Consider the following 19650-nt stretch of genomic DNA (forward strand, 5'->3'; position numbering starts at 1 on the left):
TTGGATGCCGTCTTGTAGATTTTCTAAGTCAGCCCCTTTACTTCAGTAAGCACCCCTGTGTGCCTGAGCACCCGAGAGAAAAGATGCACCTTAGCTTGGTAGGCAAAAGGCAGAGAGCAGGATAGAAAACTACAGGAAAAGCGTTAAGTGCCATCATGGCGATGTGTGCTGTGCTTTGAAGATGGCTGGGGGGGGGGGGGGAAGGGGGGAGACATGATCCTGAGACGAGACGTCCAGGACAGGGTGAGCTGTAATCGAAGTTGCGTAGCTAAGGAGGGATTTGTAAAGACAAGTCAGGATGGTTCACTGCAGATGTAGTCACTCATTTTTGCAGAATGTCCTCCATAAGTCCGTTTATCTAAACTCCCAATGCTTACTAACTTCTTAGGAAGCTTTGTAAGGGTCCTGGGCTTATGTCTCTACCTACTTTCTTGAGCAGTCTCTGTTTTTTTCTTCTGTACCTAGAAACTACTGCCGTGTGCTAACGTTAACACACTGTTTTACACCCATGCCCATCTTCTATACTGTCTTGGTTGTCTTCTTTATTCATACGTGTGAGCTGTGAGACGGCCTGTCTGCTTCACTTTCTCTCCCCTGCCTGCCTCAGAAACACCCATTAAAATCCACAAATTGCCTGAAATCTCTTTTGCTTCTTTTGTTTGCTTTTATAAACCTCCTGTGGGAGAATGATTATACAATTATTTTTTTTTTCTTTCATACTTGAACCGCGTTACTATTATGAGCTAAAATGGCTCATCCTTCCGTCGCCCTCACCCTGTCTTGAAACCTCCTTGTTCATTTTATGTTGCAGCAGTGAAATATTGAAGGCGTCATGCATTATAAAGAAAAAAACCACTGTATTTTAGTTCCTATGGTCCAGGGCTAAGAGCCTAGATGTGGCAGCCTTTGTGCTGGCAGAATTTTGGGGTGCAACAATATCCCATGGCTACTGACTGGGAATGTGCATGTGTTTGCCTCTCTGGTCCTTCTGCCTGTTCTTTAATAACAAGACAAAACATGATTCACTCGTGGGCTCCCCCTGGTGACTATCTAATCCCAGTCACCTATCTAAAGCCGCAGAGCGATAGATACACCCTTCCAGTTAAATTCCCATCCTCGTAAAACCTCACAGTGGAGATTATACGTCAACACGAATGGCTTTCAGAAGTGAAGGAGCAGTATTCAAACCATAGCAATCACTCCTCCCCTCCTTTTTTGTACCTCATCCGAAAGTGTAAAGAACATTGCTTGGCATTGCATTTTTAAAAATAGCAATAGCTACACCCACACTTTGCAAGTGCCCCTTATAAGCCTAGCATTTCATAAAATGGTTTGTGAATGTGGAAGTTTGTAATTTGAAGCATAACTAGACTCTTGGGAACACTAAATAGCCTTTCTACATGTTCTACTATATGCTTTAAAATAAATAATTAACTATTACAAGCGTTCTCTTGATTCATAGATTAGCTGATATAAAAGTTAAAAAGAATCCCCAAGGGCCCACAAAGGAAGATGCAGTGACAGCGGGGCCTCTCGTGAGCCTTTAGTGTTGAGGGACAGAGAGATAGCCATCAGAAGATGGAGAGGCTGGACTCTATTCCCTCCCACTAAAGTTCTTAGCATGTTCTTCCCCCAGACAAGTGGGTAATGAGATATAACCTACCATAGGAGAGAGGCATAAAAAAGATAGCTTGTGTCTGCAAGCATTCTAATAGCAAAATAGAAGCCAAAATAGAGGGTTAAAAATGTAATATTTGCGAATGGATTGAAAGCAAAAGGATAGAAAAAGATGTAATTGTGAAAGACTCTCCAAAGGCAAATACACACTAGATAAATACGAACTACCATCAAAACATCCATATCAGTTTAAACAGCAAGTCTTTTGTGCTGTTCTTACTCTTAGACTGAGCTCCCAATTCCCTAACCCTAACTGTATTCCCCCCTTACAGCTGTGATAGCTATGTGTTTAGGTAGGAGACAACAGAATCTGAGTCAAAGTGATGAACACAGCTTCCTCCCATGCTCCTCAAACACACAACTGCTTGATTTGGTGCTCTCTCCCCTCTCCTACTATCTGGAAAGGGAACCGCAGCAGGAATTTTGCTGCCAACTGAATCGAGTCCACCAGCATCAGTTAACCACAGCACAGGGCTGGAGTTAGCTCTCGGCTAGATGCCTGCATCTGACTTTATACAAACTCCCTTAAGTTACTGTAATTGTGATTTGTCTTTTATGGTCTGGGTTTCTCTTTTATCACATGCCCTAACTTAACTATTTACTATAAAAATAACTAACATTTTGGTCACTTCATCAGAAATACTCTTATGTGCATATATGCATATATGTATATAAATACACTATATGTTCAAAATACATAAAAATGAAAATTGGCAGTTATAATGGCTATGTTCTTGTGAATTAAGATACAAATAAGAAATAGAAAAATTTAAGACTTTAAAAGATAGAAAATTATTTTTGTAGTGGATAAGAAAACTTCCTATGTATCAGCAATCATAACCCCTAAATAAGATTGGTGATTTTGAGTATATAGAATTGCCTTGGGCTAGAAAGATGGCTCAGTGGTTTAAACACGTATTCATCTTACCAAGGACCTGAGTTCAATTCTTGGCGTCTACATAGGGTTGCTCACAGTCAGCTTTAGTTCATGCTGCTGGGGATCCAAGTCTTTTTGCCTGTATAGACACAGATCTAGGTACACACACCTACACAAAATTAAAAATAATAAAGGATCTTTAAAAGAATTGCTTTATATTACACTGACTTTCTTGATTAAAAACTCATCAAAAGATTTTATTAGAATGATGTATTTTTATCACAGTGTAGCATACATATCACATAAATCCATATATATCCGTATGTATGTTTACATATATATGTATATATACACACACATGCCAGGAATAGTATATCTGGGAATCAGCACACAAAAGACAACTCAAGTTAAAGACATGAACAAGTGTTGAATAGAAAGATAAAATCAACTAACAGTTGAAACAATGCCTAACCTTGTAGAAATCAGGGTTATACATATTCAAAACTATAATAAAAACATTCTTGGCCATGATAAATAATAAAATACTAAATGTTGAAGTGCTGACAAGAATTTAGGTGAAGTAATAGCATGGCTCATACAATTTTGCAGAAGACATACATTTGATATTTATTAATGCTAAAGATATGTCTATGACATAACCCAGCACTCCATTTCTAGGAGTGTGTTTGAGAAATTCTTATACACATAAATGAGACAAAATAGTGTTCAGTGTAGTGATTATAAAAACAGAATGTTAAGAAAGAAAATGTTCCACTCATAAGATGAAAATTTATTATGGAAGTAAATGAACTAGATAGTCTCATATCCACACAGATTTCCCCCACCAAGTAATAAGCAACTATGAGGTCAAATCCTAGGCAAATAGTTCAACATACATATCTATAAAGGTTTGACAGATCACAAACAATCCTGGATATTTCCTACAGCACCACATAGTATTAAATACTAAGGTTTTCACTGCTGCAAACAGCCATCATTTGTTCTGGCTTCCTCCCCAAGGTGGGTTAGCACCAAGGCTGTGGAATAGCAGTGATTTCTTCCTCTTCTGTTGACTAAATTTGAACAGTAAAAAACAAACAAACAAACACCAAAACAACAACAACAACAACAACAGCAAACCCACCGACTTTCTAAACAGGATTCACAAAGCAAGCTTAGTGTGCCCGAGTTAATTTTCTGGTTCGTAGAAAAGCTCTCATATTCGCTTAGGATCTTTGACTTCTTCATCAAGCAGTTCTAATGAGTGTACTCCATTTTTTATGCGTGGTAAGCTAGAGGCCACCAGAGATTGCTAGACAGGCAGTAGTAGTAGTGAGAAACAACACTTAGCTGTGAGCAGTAAGGCAGGAAACCTGCTCGTAGGGTATCTAAGAGCTAAAACCAAAAGCAGTGTAAAGCTAACCAAGCATAAACGCATAGAGCTCTACATGCCCTAGCAATTGCAGGCAGCCGCCTACACAGCACAGTGCCACTTGCTGTCTCTGGGGCACCTAGAGGTTTATGCTAACTAATGTTTAGTTCAGGAAAATTGATGACACATATATTTACAGTAGAGTTCATGAACTTCTAGGGAGATTTGATTATTGAAAATAATTATTATGCAAAACTAGCCTCTTTAAAGTAGCACGTTTATAAATGATGTCTGTGGCCTGTTTCTCTATTTCACATATTTAGTAGACACCCATTGAATCAGTCATGCATTGTCTTGACACTGGCCATGTGAAGGTGACACTTCATCCTGCCACTCACTAACAGGGCCTTGCATATGGTATATGTTAATAAATACATGCATATTAGTAAATAGTGCCTACTAGGTAGGCTTGGACTAGTTGCTGTCTGCTATCCTTGCATCATTTTGAAAGTTACCAAAATTAGAGGTGGAGGTAGGTAAATATTATCAGATTTTGGATTTCATTGAGAAGCATAGTAGCAGTGTATACTTTGATGGATTTCCTATAGAATTTTTAACAGCATGTGTTTAAAAAAAAACCTTAGAAAAATTAACCCCTGCAATGTCATAATTCTGTTTCTAAAAAAAAAATAAAAGAAGAAAATGATGAAAAAAAAGTAAGCACAATGCTCTTAAATGGTCTTAGTTGCCAGTTTTTATAATGATGGAATCACTTTCGTGTAAATGACTGGGGAAATGGTTGATTCTGTACCAACTCCATTGTGGGGATTCTTGCTAACAGGAAAATGTTCATGCCCTTTATGGGTCAGTATAAAGACTGGCAGGAGAAGAATGCACCAGGACACCAGGAGACGGTGTTAGGATAGGAGAATTGTACATACTTTCCCTTTTCATTCATTTCTCTATTTTCCAAATTTTCTGCATTAAACATAAACCATAAGCAAGCCAAATGCTACTTGTTAGCTAGCATTTATTCTCCTTTCAGGAAAAGACTTTTGGGATCAGTAACCACAGTGGGTTTCTCTCTCTCTCTCTCTCTCTCTCTCTCTCTCTCTCATTCATTTGTTCTTTCTGGATATTGTCAGTCATGCATTAGTCATGCGTTGAAAAATGTCATTTTATAACACTGTCTGTCGTTTTGAAGAAACACATCAAGCTAGTAAATCACTGCAGCTGTAGATAAGTCATGAAGACGCAATAGAGCATCTTTGCGTAGATTTTTATTGCGTTCTACGCTCTCCTTTTTTGCAGCTCTTCAGTAGGTAGTGCACTTCCCCGGAGACGCTGCTGCGCCTATGTCACCGCTGGAATGATATGTATTTTCATTGGCGTTGGATTAACTGTGAGTATCAGCTTTGTCCTGACGCATGTCTCATGTAGCAGAGGCTGGCCTTTGAGTTCATAGTCCGCTTGCCTCGACCTCCCAAGTATTGGGATTACAGGCGCACCCTACCATGCCAAGCGACTGAACACTACTGTTAGTGTTGATCAGCAGCATATTGACAGTTTATCAACTTTGTTCTGGGACAGCCATCTGAGATCCTCAAGACGGTGGCCTCTCAGTGTGACAGGCTCCACAGCTTTGGAAGGACTGTGGTCAATCACATATCTAATCCTTGGCTATGTCTTTTTTTAAAAAATTAGTTCTTTAAAAAACTATTTTTATTTTTATTTTATGTGTCCGGGTGTTTCGTCTGTATTCTGTCTATGTATCTGTGCACTACTTGTATGCCTGGTGCCTAAGGAGGCCAGCAGAGAGTGTCAGATCCCCTGCAGCTGGGATTACAGATGGTCACAAGCCCTGGTGTGGGCGATGGGAATCTAATCTAGGTTCCCTGGGCGAACAGTCAGCACTATTAACCCTGCCATCTCCCCAGCCCCACTTTTAAAAGATTCTATGGCATTTTATATTAATTATACAAAGTCAAGGTTTCATTGTGCGGGGACTGTTCCCAGTGGGGTCTGCCTACCCAGGGAAAGGCTGTTTGTGCCCCCTCTGAAAGTCCTGAGGAACTCATTGTTTGTTTGCCAAAAGCCCATTTACTTTTGTGGAGTGGGCAGAACCAGCTTTTGCTGGTCATGAAGAGGATCTTATACTCAAAACAGCTGTGTTCCCTCTGAGGGTGGGCTGGCTTCAGAGGAGGCTGAAGTTGAACTCTTGACATGGGAATTGCACACGGAGAAGAGAGGGGAGCTGACCTTTGCTTTCCGTGTGCTGTGTTCCTTGGTTAATGTACCTGGTCCCATGTTATTAGCAGTGCTCTGCTGTGCACATAAGAGTAAATATATCTACATGGGTTTGAGACTTTGCAAGAATAAATTAATAAAATATATTTTTTAAAAAAGAGTAACTTCATGTGAACTTTCTTCTTTGTTTTTCTTTTCTTTTTTGGTACAGAGTTCTGAGACTGTTTTGGCACTGAGTTCTGAGACTTATAGGCATTCACCACCACCACGTCTGGCAGTGTGATTCATAAAATGTGTAGTTAACACAAGCAGCATTGTTGTTAATTATAGCCGAGCTACATGTAGTCCAGGGACATAGTAGTTTGGGTTTGGGGACGTGCTTCATATAATCACAAATGGGGGGGCGGCCAACACAAGTTTTCCAAGGAGACGTTTCCTTAATGTTTCTAATCTCTTGCCATTATGTTATTTTTTGTTTTAGGTTGGCACACCAGATTTTGCAAGGCGATTTCACGCAACCTACGTGTCTTGGGCAATTGCTTATCTCATAGGTTTGATTTGCCTTATCCGAGCTTGTTACTGGGGCGCAATAAGAGTCAGTTATCCAGAGCACAGTTTTGCTTAAAGCTACTCATGAGTCCTTGATGCAGGTGAGAGTGTCCAGCAGTTCTCCAAAGCTCTCCCGGACACCTTCAAGTCATTTGCTCTAATGAGTTCCATCCGGGTTTGTATAATAGTCTTGTGACTTTGTGAGTCTTTCCTGAGCAGATGCTCACGGCAGCACATCATTTGCCAGTTCATTTTGCTGCTAGGTTTCTGGACTTGGAAAAATAAAGCTGTGTCTTTGTTGTCTTAAACCACAAAGGTATTTTTGCATTTGTCATCACACGTTACATCTAATATCAGCCTTTTATTATGTGTAAGCCAGTTATTCCATTATTGCTGATCTGTGACTATTCCCAAAACGTGTTTATAAATGTTTCTACAATAGGTTCACATTTATACTTACATTTTAAACAAATCTGCTTGCTTTAAAAAAAAAATCTAAGCAATATGCATTTTTGCTTGAACCGCTTACTGTAATTTTAACCTAAGATTATAGTTACCTTATTCAGGAAAAAAATTTGAGTGTACTTTAAAAAACTTGGCATTCTTGTCAGAGAAACATTTCTAGATACTATATGCTTGTTTTTTGTTGTTTGTAGAAAGATACAATATTTTGGTAGTAAATTGAAATCCTTAGGATGAACGTATTAGTCCACAGTTAGAGATATTGGATAAATGTCTTTTCTCAAAGATTACAGGACCTTTTGCCTTTCATTTTTGTCTTTTTATTTAGCATTTCCAAAAATCTGGTTTAGATTTATGGAATTTAATGTTAATCTTCTGAATGTATTCCTTTATAGACTGGAGAGAGTATTTCAGACAACATGTTTTATAATACTTCATCATCTCGTCAAAACACGTATTTACAGCAGGTTGCACTCCTCCTGCTTAGGTCGTGGTAAGCTTTCCTTCTTGAGGCATTTGTTCACCCACTTCTCTCTGACGAGAACCTGTGGCATTTTGCATTAGCTGAAATGCTACAATTAGAGATTCTTGTGCCATTTCTTACCTGGCCAGATAATGACTCAACTTATTCAAGAAAGATGGATCAGAGATAAGGAGCTTCATCGCTTTCTAAAACTTCGCTTGGGATTCGCGGAGTCAGCTCTGGCACTGCCTGTTCTTGCAGTTCGGAAGAAACTATTGACAGTCAGCGGTCTAAATGCTTTCACACTGTAGAGTTAGCCAAGGAGACAACCTGAGTAAATTACTAGGTGATTCCAAGGGACAAGACCAATGGTTTAAATTATTTATGTTCCTGATTAATATAAAAATGTGCTTGCCGCGAAGTTTGGAGTGAAATACATGTAAACCTCAAAGAGAAATGATAAATGTATAAACGAAGTAGCTCAGGATTATATGTATCTTTGAAAATACACTAATAAAGATTATTATTCAAAATTTACTTTGTTCTACTTCATCTTAATAAGATTTAATTTCCAAAATTTACTTTGAGATCTTGCTCTGAAATGCTCATATTAAAGAATACAGACCCTTTTTATATAATGTTCTTTTGTTCTTATGCTGTTTTCATAACTGTTTTAATTTTTTATGCAATGGTATTGTTAGCACACTTGATATTCAGTATAACCAATGTCTTAGATTAATGACGGTGCTTTGTAACAGCACTGGATGACAACAGCCATGGTGTCAGGTCATCTTTTCCCTATTGCTTTGAAATCTCACATTGTGTTATATGCTATTTGACAATATCCTGCCAGAATCTAACTCTGCGAGATATATGACAGCTCGTCCACATGCTCATCCCCAGTTTGACCCCTGCCCAGTTCTCAATCTATATGACAGGAGGAATGCGCATGAGAAATAAGTGATTTGATTATTTTTATGTTTTGTGTGTACTGGGTCAGTACTTGGTATTTTGAACTAGAATATTTTCATCTTAACTTTTATAATCTTAGGTTAAAGAAAAAAAGATCCAAATATTAGTTAAAAGCAAAACATATAAAAAATTGATGTAGTAAGTAATTAAAACAAAGACAAACACTTGAAAAACTACCATATGGAAAAAAAATTTACAAACAGCAAAGGACAAATTGGTGAAGATATTTTTCAAATTAGTTCAAGTCTCTGAGATATGAGAAGGGTCTCAAGGCACGAGACCCTTCTATAAGGGGAAAAATAAGCCAAGTGTGGTGGCACACACCTTTAATGGCATCACTTGGGAAGCAGAGGCAGGTGGACTCTGTGAGCTTGATGCCAGCCTGGTCAACAGCAAATCCAGGCCAGCCAAAGCTACATGGTGAGAATCTGCCTAAAAAAAAAAATAGCCAAAGAAAGAAATATGACACTAAACATGAATATCCTTTTAAAATGTTATTGCTTTTTAGAAGATTTTCTTAAAAACTGTGTACATGTGTGTGTGCACGTGTGCATAGGTGCACACGTCCATGCAAATACCTATAGAGGTCAGACTTGTCTGTTGCCCTGGAGCTGGAGTTACAGGTAGTTGTGAGCTGCCAGACATGGGTGCTGGGAATCAGACTTGGATGTTTTCTCAGAGCGAGGTGAGCCCTTAAAAGGAATATAAATTAAACCAAAGAGAAGGTATTTTTTTTCCTGTTAACTAATAATGAAAAAGAGCAGTAGTATCCCACAAAAATTTAGAATATGAGACTCGGTATCCCTTCCCTTTCTCAGTCTCCCGTTCCCCTTATCCTCTGGCATCATAATTCTGAGAATTTATAGCAAACGCACTATGAATCACAGCACGTATGGATATGTATGATATTTATCACATTTCTGTTGGAAATATTTTAAAAATGAAATAGTTGTTTTTAAAAAGAAAAAATAGGTTGAGTTCAATCAATTATGGTGAAAAAAAAAATCCAACACTAAAAAAACATGAAAGGGCCTCCCAGTGGTGGTGCACGCCTTTAATCTGAACACTTGGGATGCAGAGGCAGGTGGATCTCTGTGAATTCAAGGCTAGCCTGGACTACACAGCAAATTCAGGACAGCTAGAGCTACACGGAGAAACCTAGTCTCAGAATCCAAATAAATAAATGAATGAATAACAAACATAAAAATGAAGGAAAGTTCATCATTTGAATCCAGTCACAACATTAGAGAAGATATGGGTCTGAACTTTAAACACACAAAAAGCAACAAAAGCCAAAATGTTACCTTTGGATGCCGAGAGCCAAATGATTTAAATGTTTAATACTTTTAATGGTTAGCAGTTTAGTTCCAACTAAATTAAAAGTTGGAAATGTCTAACTTTTCACCTGATAAGTAAATAAGTATGGTATGATCACACCAATATTTGTTAATTTTCATTTAGATTTTTATACATATTAAAGCGTGGTCCTAAATCAATTACCACATATTTGCCATCAATTCTAAATTTTGAGTCTTTTTGCCCTGTCGTATCACTTGCTTGTGTGTGTGCAGCATATGTCTCAGTGCCAGTTTTCCGGAAGACATCATCAGAGTGACTAATCAGAACAGAAAGACCTTGGTCGCCCCCTGCTGCCCAGAGTGCTAAACATTCCACTTGTTTTTAGAGGGGAAAATGAACCTATGACTAGATTGTTTTCTTCTAAAAAGTATTGCATTATTGGTGTGCGTGTGTGTGTGTGTGTGTGTGTGTGTGTGTGTGTGTGTGTGTGCGCGTGCGTGCTGGGGTTGATTCCTGCCTTCCTTGTTCTTCGGATCTGCCCATGAGATCTGGTTTGTGCTGCAAGCCCTTCTCCCCAATGAGCCATCTCTCCAGTCCTGATTAGGTATTTCTGAGCATCTTTTGTGAGCATAACTGTTATTTTAGGAGGAAAGCTAGGAGACTCTAATTCTGGCACAGCCAAGGTACTGTGCTAGTGTCACAAAGCATGCTGTGTATTTACAGGAGCCAAGGAAGGGACTCTGAACGTGGGCATGCTCTCTGAGTTTATTGAATGTAGTTATTCCAATGTGCATCCATTTTAAATCATTTACTGCAACTCATTTCTTTTTAATATTGAATGAATGACTGGGTATGAATGAGAAAACTGATATGGATTGAGCCTAAAGTAATATAACTTAGTTTATTTTTCATGCAATGGTAGTTAACGTGTTCCAGGCTCTTCCCCACTTTTTCATCTAACCGATTTAGTGCCTCTCGTTTTATGTTGAGGTCTTTAATCCACTTGGATTTGAGTTTTGTGCAAGGTGACAAATATGGGTCTAATTGCATTTTTCTACATGTAGACATCTAGTTAGACCAGCACCATTTGTTGAACATGTTATTCCTTTTTCCATTGAATAGATTTGGCTTCTTTGACAAAAATCAAGTAACTATATGTGTATGGATTCATTTCTGGGTCTTCGATTCGATTCCATTGATCCACTAGCCTATTGCTGTGCCAGTACCATGCTGTTTTAATTACTATTGCTTTATAGTACAGCTCGAGATCAGGTATGGAGATTCCTCCTGAGGATCTTTTATTGTATAGGATTGTTTTAGCTATTCTGGGTTTTCTCTTTTTCCATATGAAACTGAGAATTGATCTTTCAATGTCTTTTAAAAATTGTGTAGGTATTTTGATAGGGATTGCATTCAATCTGTAAATTGCTTTTGGTAAGATGGCCATTTTTACTATTTACATTCCCCCGATCCACGAACAAGGGAGATCTTTACATCTTCTTCAGAGATTTAAAGTTTTTTTTTCAAACAAGTCCTTCACTTGCTTGGTTGAAGTTACTCTTAGATATTTTATATTGCTTGTGGCTATCGTGAAGGGTGTAGTTTTCCTAATTTCTTCCTCTGCATGATTATCATTTGTATATAGGAAGGCTATTGACTTTTTTGAGTTAATTTTGTATCCAGCCAATTTGTTGAAGGTGATTATCAGTTGTAGGAGTTCTCTGGTAGAATTTTGGGGGTCACTTATGTACACTATCATATTATCTGCAAATAGGGATAATTTGACTTCCTTCTTTCCCATTTGGATACCCTTGATCTCCTTTTGATGTCTTATTGCCCTGGCTAGAACTTCGAGTACTATAATGAAGAGATATGGAGAGAGTGGGCAGCCTTGTCTGGTCCCTGATTTTAGAGGAATTTCCTTGAGTATCTCTCCATTTAATTTGATGTTGGTTATTGGCTCGCTGTCAGTTAGAAGAAAAAGTGGGGAAGAGCCTGGAACACATTGGCACAGGAGACAACTTCCTGAACAGAACACCAACAGCCCAGGCTTTAAGATCAACAATTAATAAATGGGACCTCATGAGGCTGAGATGCCTCTGTAAGGCAGGAGACACTGTCAACAGAACAAAATGACAGCCTACAGACTGGGAAAAGAAATCACCAACCCTACATCTGACAAAGGGCTAATATCCAAGATATATAAAGAACTTAAGAAATTAAACACCACCAAACCAAATAACCCAATTGAGAAATGGGGCTTGGAACTAAACAGAGAATTCTCAACAGAGGAATACCAAATGGCTGAGAAACACTTAAAGAAATGCTCAACCTCCTTAGTCATCAGGGAAATGCAAATCAAAGTGACTCTGAGATTCCATCTTACACCCATCAGAATGGCTAAGATAAAAAATTCAAGCGACACCACATGCTGGCGAGGATGTGGAGAAAGGAACACTCCTTCATTGCTGGTGGGAATGTAAACTTATACAACCACTTTGGAAATCTGTCTGGTGCTATCTCAGAAAACTGGGAATAGGGCTTCCTCAAGACCCAGCTATTCCACTCCTTGGAATATACCCAGAAAATGCTTCACCACACAACAAGGACATATGCTTACCCATGTTCATAGCAACCTTATTCATAATAGCCAGAACCTGGAAACAGCTTAAGTATCCTTCAGAAGAAGATTGGATTAAAGAAACTGTGGTACATTTACACTATGGAATATTACTCAGCTATTAAAAATAAGGAAATCTCGAAATTTTTGGACAACTGAATGGAAATAGAAATGATCATACTGAGCGAGTTAACCCAGGAGCGTAAAGACCCACATGGTATATACTCACTTATAATTGTGCACTAGCCCAAAAGGCATGTCCCATGAAAGTCTTTACTTACCAGGAGATTGAGACAGATATGAGGACATCCCACTGGGACTCGAGGTAAGACAAATATAGAAGATGGGGAAATAGAAGGACCCAGAGTGTCCTAGAAACCTACAAGAAGAACATCATGACAGGTGGATCGGGGCCCAGTGGGGTCTGCTTAAATTATTGCAGTAACCAAGGACAATACAAGTAGTAAACATTGAACCCCTACTCTGATCTAGCCAATGGACAGGACATTCTCCACAGTTGTGTGGAGAGCAGGGACTGACTATGACATGAGCTCTGGTGCCCCAGCCACTGTGGTACTGAGTCAAGGGTGAAGGACTGCGGATTCAACTCACACACACACACACACACACACACACACACACACACACACACACACACAAACACAGTGGGTCCTTCATGCTAAGAGAGCAGCAGCAGCAGCTTCACCCATGGCAGCAGTAGCCTCAGCGGTTTTTATTCATTGTTCAAAAAGCCTTCTTATAGGCAAAACAGGAATGCCACTCTCAGGTGAAATCCCTCAAGATGTAATTGCACACAGGAGGAAAAGTCCTGAGGAGGGGTGGGGTGCATTCTCAGAGCAGTGAACATGACCAGCTGACCAACATAAACAGACATGGAAGCTGCTAGAAACAGGACATGAACCAGCAAGACAGGCAGGCAGTCCAGTTGGGCCTGGTTCCAACACACTTCCCCTTGGTGGGGAGGCCTGGTGGCACTCAAAGAATAAGCAGGCTACCAAGATGAGACTTGATAGCCTATGACCATATAGTGGGGGAGGAGGTCCCCCTTGGTCTTAGACCTAGGGGAGGAGAATAGGGTGAAAGCAGGAGGGAGGGAGGAATGGGAGGATATAAGTGATGGTATAACAGTTGAGTTGTAATCTGAATAAATTAATAAAATAAAAAATTATGGAAAAATGGTAGTTAAAGTACTTATATAATAGCGCAAAATGCTTAAAAACCAGTGTGTATAAGGTTCTCAGTTAATTGTACATGCTGACTTATACATAAAATTACCCTCTTTATGTTTTGCTCCATGTGCATGGGTTAGAAAATGTGAAGAAAGAAAAAAACGAGTCCACATTCCTTTGAAGGCTGCCTCTCAGTAATATGTCAGATGCAGAAGTACCAAAGAAGGTGCACACTTGCCATGTGGCAGGTGGGAATTTTGATTCACCACAGCCCCGTTTTGTCCAGAGTTGGCCGAGGTACCTTTCTGACAGACTATGCTTATGTTGAATATTTTGAACACCCCATGTGGCCCATTGCTGTCTGTGTGTTTGGGTTTAAATCATGGAAAGGAGTTGGCAAGAAGGCTTACTGGGTAAGAGCATTAATTTACAAAGGCCTGGGGTTCATTTTCAGCACTCTTGCTTGCTTGCCCATGTGGAGCATAAGTACCCTTTCCTGCCTGCTGAGAGGGCATCCACATGCCTGTGTGAACATGCATGTGCTAGTGAACACACACACACACACACACACACACACTAGAAATCTTAAAACTATTCACAGTTTCTTAGTGTATCAATACAAATTTAAAACCTTGGGATGTCTGATACTTCATTACCAAGTATGTCTTCAGCTTAAGGTATTGGGTGTTTGAGCGATCCTGGAGACGTCAGACTGAAGCCTTTTATAGCAGGACGTGTGGAGAACTGCACAGCCCATGGATGCCTTTCTTCTGGTCTCTTCAGTCATAGCAGCTTTACTCATATGGAGCTCCTTCTCTGCTTACCACCTGCTCACATCCTCACAATCAGTGGAGGTTTCAATGTGGTTTTCATTCTTATCTCATGACACTGAGTTAAACGTGAGTGTGAATGCTCTAGTAGTGTTGTAGTCTAGACCAGCGCCTCTCCAACTTTTCCCCGCACGAATCCTTTTCTCCCGAGAAACTCTCATGACACTCAGTATATCTGTATATAAACTAGGCTGATAAACATGAAGAAGTTGATTTTGGCACGCACACACAAGTTTACCATTTATTAGTGATGGAAGCAAACTTACATACTAATGAGATGGATGTGCTTATTTTACGTAAAAAATTAAAACTTGGATCTTTGATAATGCATGGCAAGAACATCCTCAACATTTTTGGAGCTGATCGTATTTGATTCTATAATTGTCCATCCTGACAACAGAATGCTGCTTGGCACAAACGCATAGTACAGCATGGCAGAAGGACGTTTAGTCATTTCAAAAATGGGCACTTTTGTCCTAATAGACAAAATTTTGATTTATGAGTGTGTGTCGTATGTGTGTATAGGTGTGTTCATCGGTGCATGCACAGGGGACAGATAATGTCAACTGTCTTGCTCTCTCATTCTCTATCTGTCCCCATCTGTCACTGAACATGGAGTTTGTTTTTGTTTTGTCTTTTGGCTAAACGGGTTGGCCAGCAAGTGCTAGCCATCCTCCTGTCCCCCACCTCTGCACTTGGTAAGTGCTTTTGTCCACTAAGTCACCTTCCCAGTCTGTGACTAATCTTCTCTAAAACTTAATTCAGCAGCTCAAAATTTAAGACCAAATATAATGCACTATAATTCAAAATATATGAATTTGATAATGCTGAGGGATGGTGTTAGGAATTATTAAAAGTCCTTGTTTTCTGCAGCCTAACTATTGTTGATAAGAGCAGAAAACTTTAATGTTACATGTGTGTGTGCATGTGACTGTGTGTTTGCATATATGAATGCCCATATTTGGCAAGACCAGAAGTATCAGAGATGAAGTCGGAGTTACAGACAGTTGTGATTTGCCTGGTGTGAGTGATGGGAATTCGAACCTAGATCCTCTGCAAGAACAGTACGCAATAACTAACTGGTGAACCATCTCTTCAGTCTCCCAAAGTAGAAACCTTTCTGTACAGTAAGAACTACACTTCAGAGCACACAACAGACTTGTTTATTGATGTGTGGCTTGAGGGCATGCAGAGTGCAAAGTGCACATGCTCTGTGTTCAGAACAAAGGCTATGGTAAAGGCTAAGGCTATGCATTCAACATGGGTGAGTACCACTGGATACATCTCAAATTATGCTCATTATGAAAGAGCTTTGGTCATTGCACATTGAGAAACCCTTTACTGTTGCCAATTGTTTTCAGCCCCCACAGTTAGCTATGTGACCCTGTGTAGGTCAAAGCCCATTGTGTTAGAATCTGGGTTCTCAATTCACAGTTCTTTGCTTCTGTTGAAACCTCAGTCCTATTCCTTTCTATTCAAGATATATATATTCCTAGTTCCCGTGCCTCCTCAGAGAAACCTCAAACCTAGATTTTTATACTCATCAGAGGGCTCATGTCAATGGCTGGTATTAACTACTCATGTCCCGGTCTCATACCACCCACATTCTATCAGTGCTTTCTTTCTTGGCCATGTGCATTTTTTTTCACGAATACTCTCTTATACATTACTTAGGTGTCTGTAAAATCATCTGCCTCTCTTACCTGTGTCCTTTTCACCATTTTCCCAACTTCTTTCCCATACTCCCACTTTCCAAATTATCACATTGAATCCAAAAATTTTAAATGCCTTTTGATACCTTTATAAAGGAATAAAAGGCCCTTCATTTTTTTTTTTATTTAGCTTAATGTGCTACTACAAAGCAATCACTTGAGTTTATGCTTCTGTAGGATTGAATTGCTGTTATTTTTTGATTCCTGTTTCATTATGCACATATGTTTGTATGTTATATATTATTTAATTATATATGGTATAATTAAATACTACATTTCCTTTGTTCTCGTCATTGCAAGGAGCATAGCTTTCTAATGGATAAAACATTTTATTCTTGAAAAATTCCCCCAGGCTTTACTCCCCCATGAGCCCTTCTATGTTTTTTTCCCCACCCTTTAACGGTGTCTTTCTAATATTTTCTTTCCGTGTGAATACTTCCACCGTATACACCACATTCTACTTTACACTGTTAGTCCATGGACAGTATTATTAAAGGCTACTACTCTTTTGTTAATGGTCATTCTAGTCTTCCCCCACTCCCACTCGGTTTGTAGTCTTCATTCCCAGCATATAATAAGCATCAGCCTGTTAGCGCTAATTTTATTTTATTTATTTATTTTTTTGGTTTTTCGAGACAGGGTTTCTCTATGTTATCCTGGCTGTCCTGGACTCACTTTGTAGACCAGGCTGGCCTCAAACTCACAGTGATCCACCTGCCTCAGCCTCCTATGTGCTGGGATTAAAGGCATGCGCTGCCATGCCTGGCTAAGTGTTAATTTTATAAAATTATGTTTGTTTTTCAGTTTCTCTTTTAACCCGGCCAACACACAAGTAATTGAGACTTTTTTGTATTATTTTAATAAGCTTCACAGCACAAGAACCGAGCAGTTATTAATCTGTTTTTAACCCTCTAAGCTAATTTGGCTTCCTCCCAGCCTACATCCCAGAAATACTTGCACTTTCTAGCTTTTCCTGTTCCAGCTCTCTCTCCTGATGTCACCTGAACCTCTGCCATGGCTGGATCCTCTACTTCCTTCTCTAACTTGTCATCCTCTGCCTGGCAGAAAGCCCAGCCCTATTCTCTCCCCTGCTCAGTGATTGGCTGTTAGCTGCTTTATTAGCATATCAGGAGACAATTGGGGGTCAGTGTTTACTCAACATTGAGGCAGGAGATTCTCAGAACAAGGATTGCAACCAGAAAAGGGTGTCGGGGGCACGGAAGTCAGCATCTGAATTACATCATAGCCTTAATGCCTACATCAGCCATCAAAACTTTTTGCCTGCAACTTTAACACCTGATACAGTAGTACCCATATATCCATGTTCTGTCCTATAGTCCTTGTGGCCGTCTGAAGCTGGATAGCATTGATCCCTTATCTATACAATGTTTTTCTTATAAATGCGTACCTATGACAATATTCATACCCAGTAAGAAATTAACTATTCAGAAAACAGAATTAAAGAACATGCTGTTATACAACTCCCAGAATCATTGTTTTTGGGCTTTGGGGACATTATTGGTAAAATAATACTTATCTGAATATAAATGCAGTGAAATCTTGTCAGTCTGGTGATTGAGATAACTATGAAATAAAGGACATTTAATATACGCCAAATGAATACAATGGGCAAATAAATGATTCAGCAGTGCGAGGAGTCATCAAACCATTCAGAACAACTTACTATTTTTTTCTGTTACAAAATTTTTATTTTATTGTTATTTAATCACTTTACAGCCTGATCCCAGTCCCCCCCCCTCCTCCTAGACCCACCTTCATGCCCCTTCCCCACATTCCCCCACCTCACGCTCCTCAGAGAAAGGGAGGTCCCCAAGGGTACCAACCCACCCTGACTCCTCAGGTTGCAGCAAGACTAAGTGCATCCTCTCTCACTGAGGCAAGGCAAGGCAGTGCAGCTAGGGGAAGGGGATCCAGAGACAGGCAACAGAGTCAGAGACAGTGCCTACTCCCATTTCAGGGGGCCAAATGTTGACCAAGGTGCACCTCTGCTACCTAAGTGTAAGGGGTCTCGGTCTAGCCCATGCATGGACTGGACTTTGGTTGGTGGTTGAGTCTCTGTGAGCCCCCATGGGCCCAGGTTAGTTTACTGGGTAGGTCTTCTTGTGGTGTCCTTGACCTCTCCAGTTATCTATCCTTCCTCCTACTCTTCCACGAAACTCCTGGAGCTCAGCCTATTGTTTGCCTCTGAGTCTCCGCATCTGTTTTGACCTGCTGTTGGATGAAGCCTCTGAGAGGACAGTTATGCTAGGCTTCTGTCTGCAAGCATAACAAAGTATCATTAATAGTGACAGGGGTTGGCTCTCTCTCATGGGGTGGGTCTCAAGTTGGGCCAGTCATTGGCTTGCCATTCCCTCAATCTCTACTCCATCTTTATCCTACGCATGTTGTTGGCAGAGTAAATTGTCAAATGTGTTATGGGTGGGTTGGTGTCCCCTCCTTCCACAGGAAGTCCCACCTGGCTTCAGGAGTGGCACCTTCAGTTTCCATATTCCCCACTGGTAGCAGTCTCAGCTAGGGTCAACCCACAAACTCTCATGAGCCCCCCCCTGTCCCAGAGATGCCCCACAACTTACAACTTAAGCCTTATGAATTATTTCTGGAATAGTCTGCTTAATATCTTTTAAAATTAGTTTTTGGATTTAGAATTTTGGTACTATGTATTTTGAACATATTCTTTCCTCTCCCTCCCAAACTCTCTACACATCCAACTTCTTAGTCTTTTTTGAAAAATACCCAAACTCAAACAGAACCAACTGCCCCCACCCCTGCAAAAGTAACAAATAACAGTAGTATACTCTGGTATACCCAGTGTCACTCCATTGTGAAAAAATTTGATTTTCTCTCTCCAGAAACTGCTAAGTATAAATAGCTTTTTGGTTGGAAGGATGACAGAGACTAGAAAAAATATTTCAAAAAAAAATTAACTTCCGTTATTCTTTACCGTATGTTTTAATTTTATATTTTTACTTTATATTTTGCATTTGGAAACATGTGTCTAATAAAAAATGATATTTCTTCCATTTAAAAATTATTGAAATTTTGTTTCAGTTTGTTAACTATGATGTTAATTTTTAGTACTGTGAACTTTCTTGAAGCCTGCCATGAGTTTTGTGAGCTCTGAGGTTCCAGGGCAATGCTATTTCATAGATTTTTTTGTTTGTTTGAGACAGAATTTCACTGTGTAGCCCAGGTTGGCCCCAAATCCATAGTCTGCTTGCTTCAGCCTCCTAAATGTTCAGATTGTAGGCCTGTGCTGCTGTACCTGGCTCACTCAACATGTGGGGCAACAGCGAATCTTACACATTCAATTGAAGCTCATTTGTTGTCAAGGTTTTGTGTTGGAGAGTTTGAATTTTAGA

The 19650-nt window shown here is 39.7% G+C and overlaps 1 protein-coding gene across 2 annotated transcripts in view; it reads left to right on the top strand.

Moving 5' to 3' along the window:
• The window catches only part of PIP4P2 (phosphatidylinositol-4,5-bisphosphate 4-phosphatase 2), a 55913-nt gene extending 47733 nt beyond the window's left edge, over positions 1–8180 (top strand). For both annotated transcript variants that reach the window (XM_084779906.1, XM_084779905.1), the window contains exons 6-7: positions 5238–5328; positions 6655–8180. In XM_084779906.1, the coding sequence (XP_084636032.1) occupies positions 5238–5328; positions 6655–6798 (235 nt within the window). In that variant the 3' untranslated portion in view covers positions 6799–8180. The remainder of the gene's footprint in view (positions 1–5237; positions 5329–6654) is intronic.
• Positions 8181–19650: the final 11470 nt, after the last annotated feature.

The sequence above is a fragment of the Acomys minous genome (assembly GCF_964271855.1).
Source record: "Acomys minous genome assembly, chromosome: 1".
Classification (NCBI taxonomy): domain Eukaryota; kingdom Metazoa; phylum Chordata; class Mammalia; order Rodentia; family Muridae; genus Acomys; species Acomys minous.